Here is a 20,368-nt window from a genome sequence, read left to right as displayed (position 1 = left end):
AACCTTGATGTGACCTGTGGTCCTCTGTCAGAGACTATTATCACTGGAGCTCCATGTAACCTTTTTATCTTCACTAAGTACACTTCAGCCAACTTGCCCACCAAGTAGTTAGCTTTAACAGGAATGAAGTGAGCAGTCTTGGTTAACTTGTCCACTGTAACCCATATCGAGTCATGTCTATTGGAGGCAATTGGTAACCCCACAACAAAATTCATAGCCACATTTTCCCATTTTCACTCTAAAATGGGTAGTGGGTTGAGCATTCCTACTAGCTTTTGATAGTTCAGCTTCACTCTTTAATAGACCTCACAAGCAGTCATAAACTATGCAATCTCCTTCTTCATGGAAGGCCACCAATACACTCTCTTTAAGTCCTGATATATTTTGGTGGCCTTAGGGCACACACTATACTTAGCATTATGAGCTTCCCTTATAATGTCTCCCTTGAGTTGGGTTTCATTTGGTACACACAACCTGTTGCCGTACCTTAATACTTCTTTTTCATCCAACCAGAACTCACTGATCTTACTCTTCTGTACTGCTTTTCCTATCTTTACTAACTTAGGGTCTTCATGTTGTTTCTCTGCTATTTACCTTAGGTGCATTGATGTCACCTTCATTTGAGCTATTTAGGTACCCTTAGCTAATAACTCCAGTTGCAACCACCCTTCTCCAATCAGCTGGTGAAACTCCTTCAAGATGGGCAATCTTTCTACAGATATATGAGCTAAACTGCCAAATGACTTTTGGTTGAAGGCATCTGTAACAACATTTGCCTTTCCCAAATGGTACTAGATTGTACAGTTATAATCACTAAGCAATTTTACCTATTTTCTCTGTATGAGATTTAGCACTTTTTGCTTGAAGAGATACTAGAGACTCTTGTGGTCTGTGAAAATTTCACATTTTGCTCTATAAGATAATGTCTCCACATCTTTAGAGCAAAAACTACAGCTACTATTTCTATGCCATGAGTGACATAGTTAGCTTCATACTTCTTCAACTTTCTTAAAGCATAAGCTATTACACTTCCTTTCTACACAAGGACACATGCTAAAGCCATTTTGGAGGCATCGCAATAGACAGTGAAATCTTCATTACCTGCGGGCAGAGCCAGTACTGATGCTGAAATTAGACACTTCTTAAGCTTGTGAAAGCTCTCTTCACATTCATCACTCCATTCAAACTTCTTATTCTTCTGAATTAATCTAGTCATTATAGTATCTATCTTAGAGAAATTAGGTACAAATCTCCTATAATAGCCAGCAAATGTAGGAAACTCTTGATCTCTATCACTGTGGTTGGCCTTAGCCAATTTGCCACTGCTTTTACCTTCTTAGGATCCACTTTGATTCCATTTGTTGACACTATATGTCCTAAGAAGGATATGCTCCTTAGTAATAACTCACACTTAGAGAACTTGGCATACAACTGATGCTTCCTCAGCGTTTGAAGAGCCATTCTGAGATGTTGTACATGCTCTTCTGGACTTTCAAAATACACTAAGATATCATCAATAAATACGATTCCAAAGTGATCCATATATTGTTTTAATACCCTATTCATGAGATCCATGAATGCAGGTTGTGGCAATTATTAACCCAAACAGCATCATAAGAAACTCATAATGCCTATGTTTAGTCTGAAAGGCAGTCTTTGAAATATTTGAATCCTTAACCCTCAACTGGTGGTATTCGGACCTCAAATCTATCTTTGAAAAACAATTGGTTCCAGCCAGTTGATCAAACAGGTCATCAATACGGGGCAAAGGATACTTATTCTTCGCAGTTACCTTGTTCAACTCTTATAGTCTATTCACAGCCTCAAGTATCCATCCTTCTTCTTTACAAATAGTACTGGAGCACCCCAAGGAGAAGTACTTGGTTAGATGAGTCCCTTATCCACTAATTCCTATAGTTGTTCTTTTAATTCTTTCAATTCTGCAGGAGCCATCCTGTAAGGAGGAATAGATATAGGTCTAGTACTAGGCACTAGATCAATTTTAAAATCTATCTCCCTTTTAGGTGGCATACTAGGTAGTTCCTCAAAAATCACATCTGAAAACTCTCTTACCACAAGAACTAATTCTGGTCCACTTCTGCCCTCCACAACCTCTCTAACATAGGCTAGAAACCCTCTACATCCTTTTCAGAGCATCTTATTGGCTTGCATCGTGGAGATCATCCCCTTCACTACTGATGTCTAATCTCCCTGAAAGACTACCTCTAACCTATTCGGCCCTCTGAACCTTACTACCTTGTTTCTATAATTTAAGGTGGCATAATTGGCTGAGAGCCAATCCATCCCTAGAATGACATCAAAATTCATCAATTATAGGACCATTAGGTCAGCTGGAAAATATTTATACAGGCGTAACAAATCATCTCTATCACCGAAGAATCACACTTGAGCCCACTGACAAGCAACAGACATTGCAGACTCAAAACTACTAAACCCAATCTCAGAATAATTTTGGGCTTAACAAAAGAATAGGATGCACAAGGGTCAATCAAAACATGAACATCAAAACTTCTGATGCAAAGGTTACCTAACACCATAGTGTTGAGGTATTGGCTTCCTGTTGTATCATGATAAAGATTTGTACTGGTGTTGTTGAACTCCTTCCTTGAGAGCCTGCTGTAAAGGAAGAAAAACCTCATCCTCTACCCTGTCCCCTTCTTGATGAGGGACCTACAGAAGTTTATCTTGCTGTAAGTTGAGCCACACTGTCTGACCCAGTCTGCTGCTATGAAGCCACCCTTTCCATGTTAGGACACTCCCTAGATATGTGCCCCTCCTGACCACATCTGTAACATTAGAATGTTCCAAACCTACAAACTCCTTAATGAGGCTTCCCACATCTTGCACAATCAGAGGTATCTGAACCTGAACTAGAGTCGCCTCCCATCCCAAGGCCTGACTTGATTCTATTCTAGAACTTATTCTTCTTTTGCTTCTTGCCAAATTTTCCTCCTTTATCCTTCTTAGTTTCGGATGAAGAAATAGTCTAGGTTAAATGATCAAACCTCCATGCATCAATAGCCTTAGGAATTGTGGATTGCTCGGCTTTTGTACTTTTTAACTTCAGACTCCTTTCAATGATAGCCCCAGCCTCCACCTTTCTTGCAGCATTTACTATGGAATGGAAGCTGTGGGTTTCTGCAACCAAAATCAATAAAGAGTATTTGGAGTGCAACCTCTGAGTGTACCTCTTTGCCTTCTTCTTATCTATATTATACTCTTGCCTTACATACTGCAGAAGCTCAACAAACTTGTTCGTATACTCGTTCACACTCACATTAGTAGTTTGTTTAAACTGTTCAAACTTTACCACCTTCAGTTCTCTAGAGCTTTCTATTAAAGCTCGATTTGTAAACTCTATCACAAACTGAGACTAAGTCATACTATCAACCCTATCTTCAATATAGGACTTATACCATTCCTTCGCCTTCTTACATTTTAAGGCAAAGTCGGCCATCTGAATGGCCCTAATATCATTAGCGTCTAATTCATCGATTATCATTTTGACTACCCTAACATACTCGAAAGGATCATCTCCTTCCTTGTACTTAGGGGCATTTAACTTTAAGTAATATGTCATCTTTGCTTTATTTCAACTATTTACCCTGGTCTTTTATGTAAGAACTGTTGGAACTGCAAGGGGTGGTGGTGGTACTTGCTCTCTTACAACTCCCTCCATGGGATTTTGAATTCCCATGGTGGTAGAAGAACTTTAGGGGTACTCTTGTGGAGGGTACATGGGATATGGGTTGTACAATGGGAAGTAAGGTGGGTAGGGTATAAAAGGTGGATATTGGGTGTAGCCCATAAACCTAGGGTTTCCAAAACTCCCTTATTGTGAGTATTGATACCCAAACCCATACTCTAGTCCTGGCTGTGGAAGAGATACAAATGTTGACTCATCTGCTCCTTCCACAAAGTTGTCTTCTCCCATCCTTCCCACACTAGAAGGCTTAGGATTCTCATGTTGTTGGGAGAAACCATAAGAACTCCTTCTAGCATTTATAGACATTCTAGGTACCTGTGCGGTCTCCCTGCTAACTTCAAAGGACCTTTTAGGACTTCTTAAAGATTCTTCCTGTCCACCTTTGCTTGCTCTCTCCCTGATAATAGGGTTGGAGAGTAGTGCTCCCATACCCTCATTCTCGAGTGAAGCACCGATAAATCTAGTGGACTGTTTTGAACCTCGCATTTCTGAAAGCAAAGTGTTGAGCACATAAAATGTTCATGTGTACTCACATGAACACACAACACATAATCAAACATAACATTCACATACATTCATCACATAACATATAAGGACTCAATCCTTATTGGACATGTATTTCCCTAACTGTGCTGGTCAACAAACTTCCTTTCTATACTTTTACTAGCATCTAGGTCCACTCATCTAACCTAGAGCTCTGATACCAACTTTGTAATGACCCAAAATAAGGGGCCATTATTATCATTAGGGATCAAGTTAGCTTAAGGCTGCCAAAACCCGTAGCAAGCTTGAAACCTATGAAACATACATACATTCCAATATCTCACCCTCTTAACACACATCAAAGCATTACACCGTAGTCCTTACATCCGTACATAAACATTCATAACATAATAATGGTTCATAGTTTGAACCTTAGTATACATAAGATCCAAAGTGTAATGGTTCCACATGCATACCCTCAAAAGGGGTTTACACAACATATACATCATTATACTTAAACAAATATTACAATTCTCCAATTTCCTTTAATTAACAGCATAGTACTATCTATTCATAAATTACATGTCTATCTACCCATACACCATACATAAAAAAAAAAAAAGGGGCTAAAACTACCCCTAATACTCTTTCTTCAAGGAACTCTTTTAGTCCTGTAACCCTGCACCCGGGGGTTAGGGGAGGGTAAGCTTATACAAGCTCAGTGAGTAAACTAACCATCATTAACTTTATCATTCATTCATACATGTGCAATGCATCATTCATATGGATTTTCACATCACAAATATTTCACGTAAGATGGACATTATCACCAATAACTTCCTAAACTTTCCTTTTAAACATGACTTGTTCATGTACTCAGGGGCAACTATCAGATCTCCTTTGAAGGGCAACATCAAAATCTCCCCTTAGAATTTACTTATGGATCCATAACATACGTAACGTTACATAAATATAATATCGGGGGAGTAATGGATCATCCAATATCCATAAAGGCACCAACAGTAATTTATGCAATTATGCAACATCTTCGTGTTTTAGATATATACATCCTAAATAAATATGACATGATGTTTGAGGATGCTCATTAATTACTTGTAAATAGTTTTCATTTTATTAAGGTTAGAGTTACTCACCTCTTGTAGCCTATCAACCTCCTTACTCGAACGGGAGCTATCTTTGGATCCTTGCTCTTCTGTGTCCTTTAAGCTCGATCTTATAAAATCAAATCCTAAAGTGTTATACAAGGCTCTAAAACTCTATACATAACATAAACATCCTATTCTAGGCCCTTAGGAACTATGAAATTAGGTTTTAAAACTTTGGAATCAAAGGAGAAAATAAGTGGACAGAACCAAATTTGGCTACCAGAGTCTTGGGTTTTAACTGTCAAACCTTAGAACGTTAAGTCCCCATTTTGGGTAGTAGCCACTGTACAGTCAAAGTCTGGGACTTCAATTGCCAAACCTAGAAAATTTTCATATTTTCCGAGAAAATGGAAGCTTCGGCTATCAAACCTCTGGCTTTTAGCAGCCGAACCTAGGAATTTTTGTAATTCTTAAGTCGAAATCTGCAGATCCCTTCTCCCATTAACACCCAAACTCATTTCAAAGTTCCAAAATATAGTCCCATCACATATACACATCTCTAGGACCTAGAACAACTAGAAATCATACTTAATACCCACATACATTCATCAAAACTCAAATCCTAGGTTTTCCCCATACTCAACATAGCATAAACTTCTAAAAACTCAAAATAACTTTTCATGAAATTAAAGTTATAGAAACTTGTTTCCTAATTAACTATCTTAGATCCACCTACTAGATCAAGAAGAAAAGAAAGTTGTCTCTTTTCTTAGAGTTTAGAGGTGAGAGAACCAAAACTTTAAAACTTGAATCTACTCTTTCATACTTTTAAATTGAAGAATCCATCTCCAGATCTTCCAAAACTCAAAGGAATCTCTTCAAAGAGCTCCTTGCATGCCCATAGTTAAGAAAGAGAGGAAAGAAGAAAATCCTAAGTGTTTTGGGCAAGAAATGAGCTGAGATTCCTTTTATACCCTCTCTATCGAGGGATTATCAGCTACTAAAAATTTAACTTTCGGCTATCGGAGCTGATTCTACCTAAATGGGCATTTGAACCATAAAAAGGACTTCGGCTGCTAAAATTTCTTCTGCCCAAAACAACCACTTTAAAACCTTTTGTTTTAAAAAATAAATAAATAAATAAAGCCCCTCAAAACATTTTTTATTTTTAAATACATTTTGAACATTTTAAACACACACATATAAATATATTTTCACATCTTACCACCAGTCTTTTGTTAGCAAAGTCTTAATCTTCACTAAAATATTTCGTCAAGGACAGATATTTCGACATTAAAAAATAGTGAGTATTATACTTTTAATTTTTACCTTTCATTCCCATATCCATTACTATACTTTCTCATTTGCATAGACATTACCCTTCACCTAATAACCACCTCTGACCCAAAAGATCAATAACAAAATAAAATGTCGGTAGGTAAACTTCTTTCAAAGAAAAATCTAAGCTTGAACATTATAAGAGCTGCTCTAACCCATTCATGGCAAACCAAATGTGGCTTTCAAGTCACATTAAAAAGGAACACATTCCGTTTTTCACTTTTAAGCATGAAATTGACGCTAGGTATGTGCTTGACAGTAGGCCCTAGTCGATTCACAACCAACTCATTTCAATAAGAGAATGGCCACCTGATAAATCTCTTGATGATCTGACTTTCAATCACTCCCCTTTTCGGGTCCAAATAATTGGACTCCCACCTAACTAAATCACCAAGCAAAATGCATAAATTATTGGAAATTCCATCATTGAGTTTCATGAGACAGACCTTATGCAGGAAAGCCAAATGGGTTACTTGGATTTACAAAGGATTCGGGTGCCCATCTCTCTGGATGATCCTTTCCCCACTAGATCCTATAACAATAAAAATGATGGCAGTAAAAATTGGGTTTCCTTTAAATTTGAGAAGCTTTCAGATATATGCTATAGATGTGGAGTTGTAGGGCATTTACAGAGGAATTGCAATTTAATGACATTATAAAACTTATCTAACAATAACTCAAAACCAAAATCCAAGTTTGGTCCTTAGCTTAGAGCCACTAACCTCAATGGTAAAAACTCCAAATTACCAGTTTGGAACCATCTGAAAACATCAAAGACACAAACATAATAGTCCCTTCCACCACAAATTCCAACCCTTCTGCCAAAATCATAACCAAACCCTTGCTAAATACCCTCATGCTCCAAGATATCAATCCTTTAAACATGCAGGCCAAAACCCCTACCCAAATCTCACCACCTGGTTTCATCGAAAATAGAGAACAATAATAATTTGGTTTCAAACTTATAAAAATTACATCTTCGAGCAAATCGATAGTGATTCATAACACAAAGTAAGAGCTGAAGTCACTTTTTAGAAATTTCTCGAAGAATGTGCTAGTTATAGAGAAACCCAATGTTTTTTGGCTTGAACCTATTCCTTGAGAAAAGCTGTCAGCACACTTTTACAAATATCTTGCCTCTTTAGGCATTCATCATGTCAACACAGCTGATTTTTTTGATAGCTATCCCTTTTTGGCTAACAACATCTAAATGACTATATTAAATGCTCTGATGTCCCAAAGCTCAATGCAAAAATTGCTTCAAAAAGAAGACGAAGCTTCCTTATCTACCAATGAAGCTATGCCCCCTTCTTCTCAAACTATAAAGCTTTCGACCCATAGTACTCAACAGTTTTTCTTAGGCCTTGGATCGATAGTTTCTCACAAACACAAGGCACTCCTAGGTTTAATATAGACCAAATTCTCTTACTTTTGAGCTGGGGCCAGATGTAACTAAGTCCAACTCCCACATCCATGGACTACTGAATGTAAGACAGGGATGAACTTGGGTTGAAAGGAAGAAGTTTGCATCAATGGAATGGAAGACTTTGGAGTTGCCACAATAAAGTCTTAGGCCGAAACACTTTCTACTATTTGAGGATCCCATTAAGATTGCAGTAGAATTTTTTTTCCCACCCAAATCATAGAAGAAGAGTATCCAACCTGAGAATCTGAGAGATAAAAAATTGCATCCTCTGACAACTAGACACAACTGGAAGAGATTTGCAAGACAACATTCTCAACATTAGCCTAGCATTCTCATTTGGGAACTTGAACCTAATATAGATGGATAGGGAAGTCACAACACTTTGGAGAAGAGGAACATAGGTGAGAACATGAATTTGCTGCCACTTAAAAAACCATGCATAGAAGTTGCTTTTAGTGAGATGGTAGAGGAAGCCAGCCATAAATGGCCTCAAGAGCAAAAATGAAGCTTTTATCATGGAATTGTCAGGGTGTGGGGAACCCTTAACAATCCATAACCTCAAAGGTTGTTGTTAGAAAGAAGCTGCTTAGCTGTGGTTTTAAAGATATGTTCCTTGTTAATCCTAGAGGCACTTCACAAGGTCTAGCTTTTGTTTAGAAAGCTTTTTGTAATGTAGACATTATAAGGTCTGAGGAATTCTTCATCCATGTACAATTTTTAGACCAGCAATTAAAATTGGAATGGGATTTTATTTTGTGCTACCTTAGTGCTGTTGATAATGTAAGGCATAACCAATTCAATTTTTTCATTTAATTATAATGCCAATTTCAACACAGCAACCTTATTAGTGGGTGATTTGAACAATCTTCTCCATGGACGAGAGAAATAGGGAGGGGACATCTTACATTCATCCCACATAATCCCCTTTTATAATATTCTCAATGGTCTCGAGAAGGTTGATATGGGTCTCCACGGACCATAGTTCACATGGAATAATAGGTTACATGGTCCTCATCACATTAAAGAGCACCTTGATAGAGGCGTTGCTACCACTTCTCTATTGTTCCTGTATCCAAATGCCATAGTTACTCATTTAGAAGATAGGGGATCCGATCATTGCCCCATTCTAATTAATATGGACCCTTTAATCCTAAAAGCTAAATGATAATTTTATTTTGATGAGAGGTGGACTCAATTTCTAGAAGTGTCAAATGTTATCTCAAACACATGGAGAACAAATATAGCTGGTTCAAGTAAGCTTTTAGAGTTTTCCAAATTAAAAGAATGCATACATGCTCTCTTTGATTGGAACAAGAATAGACAACATAATTCCCGAGTTAAAATTTTGCAATTACAAGATGAATTAGAGGTAGCTAAAAATGCTTCCAACTGGGATTTAGAAAAAAAAAAATTAAGGGGTTGGAAAAGATTTTAGTAAATGAGATTAACAGAGAAGAATAGTATTATGCCCAAAAGGCAAGGTAGAATTGGCTTCATTTAGGGGACAAGAATATGACCTTTTGTCATGCAAAGGTGATTCAATGATGGAAGAGGAACTTTATTGCGGGCATTAGGGACAACCAAGGTTCTTGGAAATATTCCCTAATTGATATTCAAGGAGGGGTACTTGATTACTTCACGAATATTTATTCTTCCATACAGCTTTCCAATTTACATTCCTTCACTGCTAATTTTTAGAAACACATCTCGAATGATATGAAAAAGCAGTTAATTCGCATGGTATCATAGGAGGAAATCAAAAGAGTAGTTTTTTTTTCTATTTATCCCACTAAAGCACCAATTGTAGATGGTTTAACTGATAGTTTTTTTTTTTAGAAACATTAGAGCATAATAGGAGATGACATTATATCAACAGTGAGAGGCTTCTTTTTAGGAGGTAGAATACTAAAAAATGTGAACCATGCAGTCATTACTCTTATTCCAAAGGTAAAACAAATTCAAACCATCAAAGATTTGCAACCCGTTGGCTTGTGGACATTATTTTACAAAATCATTGCTAAAATTCTCACCAATTGACTTCAGCTAGTCATGAACAAAATTATTGGAGATGAGCAAAGTGCTTTTACAAAAAGGAGGCTAATTTCATATAATATTCTCATCAACCATGGGATTATGAATAATTTGAAGCTTTGAAAGAAAGTGAGAAATTATAGGATGGCTCTCAAACTTGATATTAACAAAGCATATGAGTGAATGGGATTATCTCTATCACATGATTAGGGTCTTTGGGTTTCATGATAGATGGATATCCTAGACCTATTCAATTAAAATAAAAAAGCACAGAATGGGTATGCTTACTCCATCCAGAGGGCTGAGATAGGGGGATCCACTTTCCCCTTATCTTTTTCTTTTATGTATGGAAGGTCTCTCGCACAATCTTAAGCATTCAATAACCTCTGGTCTCTCAATTTTGAGATATGGGCCTTCTGTGTCATACCTCCTTTTTGTGGATGGCTTGGTTATCTACTCTAAAGCAACTTCTAGATAGGCTAACTCCATAAAGTAAGTTTTGCAAAATTATGCAGAGGCAAGTGACCATTACTTATAGCAAATCTGCTTTGTGTTTTAGCACCAACACACCTTGAGATGTTTGGGTGGCTATTGCATTTTTTCTACAAATCTCTAACATAGATGGCCAAGATAAATTCTTGGGCCTTTTGACTACCATTCCAAAATCTAAGAAGCAAGCCTTTACAAAGATTAAAGAAAGCATTCAAAGCAAGATTACTGGGTGGAAAGAAAAACTCCTTTCCAAGGATGGCAAGGAAACTCTCATTAAAGCAGTTTCTACTGCAATTTCAGTTTATGCAATGTCATGCTTCAAACTCCTACTTCTTTATGTTAGGAAATTAATTCTCTGGTTGCTAATTTCTAGTGGGATCAATAGAAAGAAGAACATAGGATGCATTGGGTAGCTTAGAAGCATTTATGCATTCCTAAGATGCAAGGGGAAACGGGGTTTAGAGAATTAAAGTGTTTCAGTCAAGCATTGCTAGCCAAACAGTGGTAGAGACTTGTATCAAGACCATACTCCTTATTTGCTCGGGTTTTCAAAGGGAAATACTTCCCCTCTTCCTCTTTTTTGCAGGCTAGACAAGGAAGCAGACCCTCTTAGGGATGGCAGAGCATTATTTGGGGTAGAACCATTTTGGAAAAAGAAGCAAGATGGCACATAGGAAGTTGGGATTCAGTTCTATATAAAGAAGATAGGTGGATACCAAAATCCTTTCCAATTCTTCCTGTAATAGGAAGAGACCATGATCCAAGTGTTATGTGGGTCACTCAACTTATTGATCATTCATCCCACAAATGGAAAATGGAAACGCTAAGGGAAAATTTTAAAGAGGAAGAGGTGAGAAACATTATTTCCATGCCTGTTTCTTTTTTCTACAGGAATGATCATCTTATGTGGCACTATGATAAGAAAGGAGTGTATACAGTAAAATCAGGATATATTATAGCCAAAATGCCCCATGGTATGCTTCATAATTCTGGTAGTGTAGGTCCAGGTCCCAATTCCCAAAGCGATAGTGCTTTATTTTGGAAGAGAATATGGAAAATTAGCCTTTCCCTAAAGCTTTCAATTTTCCTATAGAGTTTTCTTAAAGAGTGCTTACCAATAAAGGGTCTCATTCATAGTAGACTGTCTCACATCCCATCGGATTCTAGTTTTTATGGAGCAATTGAAACCACTAAGCACCTCTTTCTCGAATGCCTTCATGTGGTAGAAATATGGATTAACTCACCACTTTGACTTCGATCCACCTTGATCTCGAGAGCATCAATTATGGACTATTGGTCGCAGCTAACCTCTCCCCTTATTGACTAAGGAAGAGACAAGGAATTTGTCCCCATTTTAGTGTTCTTGCTTTGGCATATATTAAAGAGTAGGAATGCCTCATCTTTAAAAATCAAACTCTCAGTGCACAAGAGATCATTTCCTATACCTTGCACCATTTGAAGAGTCCACTATGGCTTAGCCACAATCTGAATTTCCAGTGCCCAATAGTCCAACCTCTCCACAGCTTTGGGAACCTCCTCCAGTTGGTTTCTTTAAAAATAATTTTGATGGGGCTGTATCAAAGAACCCACATATGGGAGCTACTTCTGCAGTAGCCAAAAATGATCTTGGACATATTTGTGGGTGGCACTGTAATAGATTACAATTCTTGGAAGATCCTCTTTTGTCAGAAGCACTATCTTGCAGAGAAGGAATTCTTCTAGTGCAATCTAAAGGTTTCTCTAAGATCATTGTTGAAGGTGATGCCCTCTCAATCATTCAGTCTTTGCAAAGATGGCCTCCTCCAATTGAAATTAGGGAAGTGATTCAAGACTTCCTTCAATTAGCTTTTACTTTTCAAGAGGTTTTGATTCTGCCATGTTCGGAGGAATGGTAATTCAGTTGCTCATAATTTAGCTGCAAAAGCTCTTCATGACGCATCTTTTTCTTGTAATCGAATTATTCAAAACAATTATGTACTTAGCCTTTTGTCTATTTCTCATCAATGAAAATCATACCTTTCGAGAAAAAAAAAAAATTATGAAGATGAGTATCTGGGCAAGCCTATATGCATTTTGGGCTTCATGACTTAGAAAACGCACCTATTTCAAGAATATAGACTTCGGAGGCTCTTAAGACAATTGAAATTTAGGCTTTGAGTTTTTTTTTTTTTTTTTTTTTTTTTTCATTTTCTAACATTTGAGTACTTAGAAAAATAGAATAATGGAAAATATTTTCTTACTCAAAGGAAAAAATTAAATCATTCGTAGAAGGTTACATGTGACAAACCCTTTAACAATTAAAAAAACATAAAAAAATTAAATAATTAAATAAAAAGAAAGTTATACACTTATATGGAGAGTAATATATGGTAAATTTAAAAAAAAAAAGTGCAACTTGGTAGTATCATGGGAATATTTGCCTATTTTTTATATATAATATAAAAAATAATATTGGTTTGTTTATCTATGTAAAGTTTACAAAAATCAAATAATTAAATTGAACAGAATAAATTAATTTAATTAATGAAATCCCATTTTTAAAACACTACTAAATTTCTCAATGATAAGTTTTGTATTATTAATTTTTTTTTTTACAAAGGCAAAATAACAAGTATTTTCCAATAATTATAGAATGAAAATAGAGAAATAAGAGTCTTGAGACGGGTAATTTCTATCACTTAAATTTTATATTTTTAATATTTTATTTGGATTAACTTTTTAACAAAAAAAAATATTTTTAATTTACAATTAGTGTCACATCAGTAATTTTTATCTATTTAAAATATAATTATTATATATACAATAATTTTATTAAAATTATTGATCATAATAAATCTCATATAAATCATATTATAATCAACTGTTAACATCTATTTATTTTATATATAACTATTATATAAAATAATTTTTATATTATGAATTTATCCTTTCATATTATGAATTTATCCTTCTTACTTAGTTAACTACATGATAATCATTTATTATGAAAAAATCACACACCTCTAGAAATAATTTGCACTTTACCTTTTTTCCATTATTATTGTTATTCCTTTTAATTTTAAAATTTTGCTTAGGTCTACGAGAAAAAAAAAAAAAAAAAAAAAAAAAAAAAACACAAATGTTCACCTAGCCAAGGTTTCTTTTATTGTGTAAATTCTATAGATGGAATGTTAGAGTATGAGTTAAATTAGAATTAAGAAATTAGATAAAATAGAAAGTTTAGTATAATTTAAATTATGAAGTTTAATAATTAGAGTATTAAAAGGACTAGGTTTTAGTAGTCTATATTTATGAATAGTAGTTTAGCCATTATATTGTATTGTAGAGAGTTCACAAAGTAGAGAGGTGTGCCAAATTCCGTGAGTTTTATTTGAGTGATTTGTAAGGGTAAGAAAAATACTTAGTGATTGTATAATTATTTTTACTTTATAGTGGATTTATTTCGTAGAGTAGGCTTACGCCGAACCACATTAAATTTTATGTTCTTTAATTTATAAGTGTGATTTTCAAAACAAGTGGTATCAGAGCTGTTGTGGTTCGAGATATCAAAGATGGCAAACACAAAATTTGAGGTAGAGCCATTTGATGGGAAAGATAATTTTACACTATGGCAAAGCATGGTGAAGGATGTCTTTATACAACAAGAATTAATTAAAGCATTAAACGAGAAGTAACCGGCAACCATGATAGATGATGACTGGGAGGAGTTTCAACAAAGAGCGATGAGTATGATTAGATAGACATTAGCCCCCTAATGTGAAGTACAATATCTTAGAGAATACTTCGCCAGTTGTTTTGTGGAAGAAATTGGAGAGTTTATACATGTCAAAGTCACTCACAAATCATTTATACTTAAAAAAAAAAGTTGTACCAACTCAGAATGGAGGAAAGTACTGATGTGAGGGATCACCTTAATGTTTTTAATAAATTAATTACCCAATTGGCTAGTATTGGTATAAAGGTAGATGATGAAGATAAAGTCCTCTTACTTCTAACCTCTCTCCCATATTCTTATAAAAGCTTGATGACAACCCTAATAGTTGGGAAGGAGACTTTGAAGGTAGAGGAGGTTACCACAGTTATCTTGGATGATGAGAAGTTTAAGAAGACAGGTAGTAGCAATAAAGGTGAAGCTTTTGTTACTAGTTTTTGCCATGGTAGAAGCAATCCATGTGGAAATAATTACAGAAGAAATATTAGATCGAGCTAGAGACCACAAGTAGACCTTGAAGATAGAGAATGCTAATATTGTCATGAGAAAGGCTACATTTAATACTATTGTATGAAGATAAAGGAAGATTGTGCAGAGTTTAAATAATTCAAAAAGAGTCATATAAAGGAAAAAAGAAGAAACTGCTGCAACAATTGATAATGATATTAATAGTGAATGTTTGAATATGGATAATAACAAGGAAAAGGCAAAAGATCCATTACAAGAAAAGTGATTAATGGATTTTGCTTATCCATTCCATATTTGCTTAAAAAAGGAGTGGTTTGATGTGATTGAAGAAAAGAAAGGAGAAAAAGTGAAGTTAACCAATGGAAACAAGATGGAGTCAATACATTAATTACCCAATTGGCTAGTGTTGGTATAAAGGTAGATGATGAAGATAAAATCCTCTTACTTCTAACCTCTCTCCCACAATTTTATAAAAGCTTGGTGATAGCCCTAATAGTTGGAAAGGAGACTTTGAAGGTAGAGGAGATTATCGTGTTTATCTTGGATGATGAGAAGTTCAGGAAGATAGGTGGTAGCAATGAAGGTGGAGCTTTTGTTGCTAGTTCTAGTCATGGTAGAAGCAATTTACATAGAAATAATTGGAGAAGAAATAGCATATTGAGCTTGAGACCACGAGTAGACCTTGAAAATTGATAATGCTACTACTGTCATGAGAAGGGCCATATTTAATACCATTGTATAAAGATGAAAAAAGATCTTGCAGAATTTTAACAATTCAATAAGAGTCACGAAAAGGAAAAAGAAGGAAATGTTGTAATTACAATTGATAATGATATTCACAGTGAATGTTTGAATGTGGATAATGATAAGGAAAAGACAAAAGATCCATTATAAGAAGAGTGGTTAATGGATTCTGTTTATCCATTCCATATTTGCTCAAAAAAGGAGTGGTTTGATGTGATTGAAGGGGGAAAAAAAAAGGAGAGAAAGTGAAGTTGGCCAATAGAAACAAGTTGGAGGTTGAGGGTATTGGAAGAGTAAAGATCAAGCTGCATGGTGATCGTGGAAAATTGTTAGATGAAGTAAGGTATGTTTCTAAATTCAAAAGGAACTTAATTTTCTTGGGTAAGTTGGATTCTTTGGATTATGGGTGTTCGATTCATGGTGGAGTCATGAGGGTTAGCCGAGGTGCTCTCGTGATAATGAAAGACTAGAAGATTGGTGCAAAGAATCTGTACAATTTGAAAGGAAGCACATTGATTGGAAGAATGCAAGTTGAGGTAAAAGACAACATCAACAGTCAAGAGTGCAAGGAACTACCCAAGAAAAAATTGAATTTTGCAAAAGTTGCGAAGACTAATTCTATTTGACTTAGAGGTGGAGATTGTTAGAATCCAAGTTAAATTAAAATTAGGAAATTAGATGAAACAGGAAATTTAGTAGAATTTAAATTATGAAATTTAATAATTAAAATCCCAAAAGGATTAGATTTTAATGGCCTATATATATGAATAGTTAGTTAACCATTATATTATATTGTAGAGAACTCACGATATAGAGAGGTGTGTCGAATTCCGTAAGTTTTGTTTGAGTGATTCATGGGGGTGAGAAAAGTAATTGGTAATTGTATAATTATTTTTTCTTTATAGTGAATTTATTTGGTGGAGTAGATTTATGTCGAACTACGTTAAATTTTATATTTTTTAATTTATGTGGGTGTGATTTTCACAACATTGTACTTCAATTTAGGAATATGCAATAATAAGACATATAAATTTTAATTTGTAACATAAAACTCTCTAATATTTGATTTAAATAACATAAAATCCCTTAGTGATGTTTAATAGTCAATTTCTAGGTTATTTATGCTAATGTGATATTTATCAAATTAAAAAATATATATTTTTATCAATTAGTAGCTTCAAGTGTAGACTCTGCATTATTGAAGTATCAATATGTACAATTTAAAATAGAAAAGGCTAGAGAGGAATTACAAAGAAATTAATTTAAAATATTATTTTTAATTAATTTTTTTTAATAAATATCAAATTAACAGATAAAAAATATAATTTTTTTTAAATAAACAAGTGACACGCCAGTAAAAATAACTTAAAAATTTGTTAATTAAGGTTATAAAGAGATTTTATGTTACTTAAATTAAAAATAAAAAGTTTCGTATTACAAATTAAAGTTTAAGTACTTTACTGTTATATATTTTTCAATTAAGGTACCGAATATATTATCTAACCTTCTTTTATTCTTTAATTGACTATCCTATTTAATTTCAATTTTAAAGCCTTTTATTACTTCCGTTGTATTGTTCTATCTAAAAACGGCTACTGCTCTTCCCAGAAGAAACTGAAGGATTCTTGAGGTTTCAGAGGATCTCGCCTTAGATAAACCAGCAATGGATAGCTTTTCCATGGATCTTGGAAAACGAAGCAACGATAATTGCTGTGATAATAAAGGAGACGCAAGCATTATTTACGAATTAATGATTATTTATGCATAAAATCAATTAAAAATCTCAATATAAATATTTAAATTAAGGACTCGTTTCATAAAATTTTTAATACATTGTATTCTTTCGTAGCTTGCCAAGAAAGCTAAGAATTCTTTTTTCTTTTTTAATAATCAAGAAAGCTAAGATAATGATTCCCTCTAAAATCTCTGTTTTATTTTTTAATATTTCCTTACCTTTGTCCTGATTCTTTTCTTTCTTCATTTCTTTACTTGGAATTCCTGTCCAGCTTTCATTGGCCAGATTAAAAACAATAAATTTCTTGATTCTGCTCATCAGATATACAAAATGATGGCGAGAAATAAGGATATATTCTTATTCCATGTCTAGGATAATGAGAAGAAGAAAGATAATAATGTATTGATTGATTAACAAGCCAAGAAATTTTTCCCCAGAATTTTATGAATAAAATGGAGGGTCCTATGCAGTTCCAGATCATGGGTTTTTTTAAGTAAAGTGATGGCATTTGCTGGGGAATCCACGCTACAACTACAAGCTTTAGCTCAGCAGTACTAAAAGCTCAATAGTACTAGAATCGTTTTTAGTTAGAGCCAATTGTACTAAAGAAAAAAGATAGGAGATTTAGAGGAAATTGTAGAAAATTTGGAATTAAAAAAAAAATGCAAAGCTGGCTCGCAAGAACTAAAAGAAAAAGAGAGAAATTGTTTGTTTTTGTTTCAAAATCCTTGTTGACTGAAGCAAGTTCACCACCTGGATAATGCACTCAAAAAGTTGTGTGAGATTTCTATGCCGATGCAGCAAGCAAGAGATGTTATTCAGATTTCGATGGAGATCAAATATGTTAAGGGCGGGGGCTTGGTGAATCAGAATCCTGAGGAGTTGGGAGGCCTTAATGAAGGGGCCAAGACTATAGAAGTGATAAACATTTTGAAGGAGTTGTTAAAAGCTGTGCGGGATGCAAAGATGGAAGCCGAAATTTATGGTTGTGTCTGGCAAAGCATGGAATCTAATCTAGGATCTTGCATAAGGAAGACAGAAGAGTCAAACCAGGTAACATATCATGTGAATGAGAAAATAAATAACGGGAAGCAGCTTGTTGACATGTGTGTATCGGAAACATATTTCTGTTCCTGCTTCAAAAAGCCTAAATGCTTCCAAAAGCCTACGTATATGAATGAACTTCAGGACTTGGACAATACACTGAGAAGGTTCTGTCAGCGAGTTGAACAAGAAGCAAGGAAACCATCTGATACCCGAGTGGCGACAGGACAAAATGTGAACCCAGCAAAAGTCATTCATGGAGGGTTGGGGGTGAAGCCAGGTGGGGATATGAAAGACAGTGAGATGGAAAATAACGAGAAAAAGAAAGGAACTCATGCGGAAGGTAAAAACATCCATCAGGAGGAGAAAAAAAGCTCCGGGGAAATTCACGAGTCATATCTAACTGATCAGAAGATCAATGGAGTGTCTACTAAGACTGCACCTTCTGTTGATGACAAGGAACGCCAATTTGTTCCTCGGCAGGTTGTGCCCCCTAGGCATGAGCAGTCACTAATCCATGTACCAGGTGAATCAGGGGATTCAAAATTAAAGCAGCAACGTGAAGAGCAAACCCAAAAGCCAATAAACCCAAAGGACAATGAGCCAATAAACCCAATGGACAATGACTCTGTGTCTTCGCATTCAGATGGGCTTGTGAAGCAATCGAAGAAGAAAGATGTTCGCAAGGAAGTTGAGCGGTCAAATCCAAGCCAAAAGTTTGGTTTAGTGCCAAACCACAATTCATCTTCGCATCCAAGGCAGCCACCAGAGACAAAAGGCATTGGTGAGAAGACTGGATCATCAGGTCCAACTGTGAACTGTCTTCCGATGTCAAATGACGATGTATCTTCAATTCCCATTTTGCCTCCTAAAACAACTGTTGGGTGGGACACATCGAAGAAATTCACGAAGGAATCACCAATGGATGTAGCTTCTGCAGTTGTATCATCTGCTCCCTTAGGATTTGGAGAGATCCCTTTGGCTAAAGAACGTTTCCGAAATGAGGTTCATGGTACCAATTTATATTTCTAATACCTTTATGTTAGTCTAATTTTTCATTCTAAGTAAATCACATTTGATTACATTTCATCAGGATTAAATTTTGCAAGATTGCGATATAACGCCGAAACAAGCCTCAGCTATTGTAAATTCACCAGAATCCAAAATTTCTTTGTGAAGTTAATAGCTCACAATAATCGCTAACGCTGAGATTTCTCAGGTGTACAGGATCACAAAACCAAGCCGGCAGAGGCAGGTTCAACAAATATACTGTCATAGCCAATGTTGATCTTCGCCAGGTTTGGCATTTGTACTTGATATTTGCCAGGTACCCTTTGATTGATATCGCAATTAGCCAAGTATTTCTTTTGCAGATTTGTGAACTGTACAAAAGTCAAACTAAGGAATTAACATTCTCCAATCTAATTTGAAGAGAAAGATTGCTGATTTTAGCTGGTAAGAAACCAGAGTTTTTGACTACTGAGATCCTGTAATCTACGGATTCTTCTTGAATTGTGGCAACTGTGAAAGATCAGATGTTGAAATTACAAATTTCTTGAGAAAGTTTATCTGTAAAGGATAGGGAAGTGCTTGCTTTTTTTTAGTTGCAAAATTGGGGCTGCAGCCCCAAAACCTGCTTGTGTATTTCTCCAATACATATTCACTTCAGCTTTTTTTAGCTTAAGCATTATTCACTCCACTTTTTTAAACAGCTCAATTCTGTAAATGTCACATGAAACATCTCAAATCTTCTTGTAAAGTAAAATTAAGATACCCTTTGAATCCTAGTTAGCAGATCGTCATGTTAGCGTGAGTAGAATTTATGCTCTTTAGTTGGGATTTTAAAGATATATAAAAATTGACGTGTGTAATTAGACGTATTAAAAGTTCAGAATTGAGTTGAATTAATTTTCTTTATCAATTTAATAGTTTAACATTGTGGTTAATGCTTTGCTTGATTCATCTTGTTCTTTGATTCATACCAAGAGGAAAATTATAAAATTAAAATTAATATTAAATTTCATAGAAATAATAATTAAATTGAGAATGAAAATTTGACTTG

The 20,368-nt window shown here is 35.1% G+C and overlaps 1 protein-coding gene across 3 annotated transcripts; it reads left to right on the top strand.

The window, feature by feature from the left end:
* Positions 1-17,645: 17,645 nt before the first annotated feature.
* On the top strand, positions 17,646-19,996 carry LOC110655862 (uncharacterized). 3 transcript variants are annotated; one of them, XM_021812331.2, is made up of 3 exons: positions 17,647-19,311; positions 19,526-19,604; positions 19,680-19,996. In XM_021812331.2, the coding sequence occupies exons 1-2, from the start codon at positions 18,052-18,054 to the stop codon at positions 19,592-19,594; spliced, it is 1,329 nt and encodes a 442-aa protein (XP_021668023.2). In that variant the 5' UTR covers positions 17,647-18,051; the 3' UTR covers positions 19,595-19,604; positions 19,680-19,996. The 3 variants fall into 3 exon arrangements, with proteins under 3 accessions (XP_058006142.1, XP_021668023.2, XP_021668025.2); XM_021812333.2 differs by having other exon boundaries at positions 17,651-19,318; XM_058150159.1 differs by lacking the exon at positions 19,680-19,996 and having other exon boundaries at positions 17,646-19,318; positions 19,400-19,532.
* The last annotated feature ends 372 nt before the right edge of the window (positions 19,997-20,368 follow it).

This window comes from Hevea brasiliensis, chromosome 7 (genome assembly GCF_030052815.1).
Source record: "Hevea brasiliensis isolate MT/VB/25A 57/8 chromosome 7, ASM3005281v1, whole genome shotgun sequence".
Lineage (NCBI taxonomy): Eukaryota > Viridiplantae > Streptophyta > Magnoliopsida > Malpighiales > Euphorbiaceae > Hevea > Hevea brasiliensis.
The sequence above is the reverse complement of the archived record's forward strand: the minus strand, read 5'-3'. Positions and strand labels throughout refer to the sequence as shown.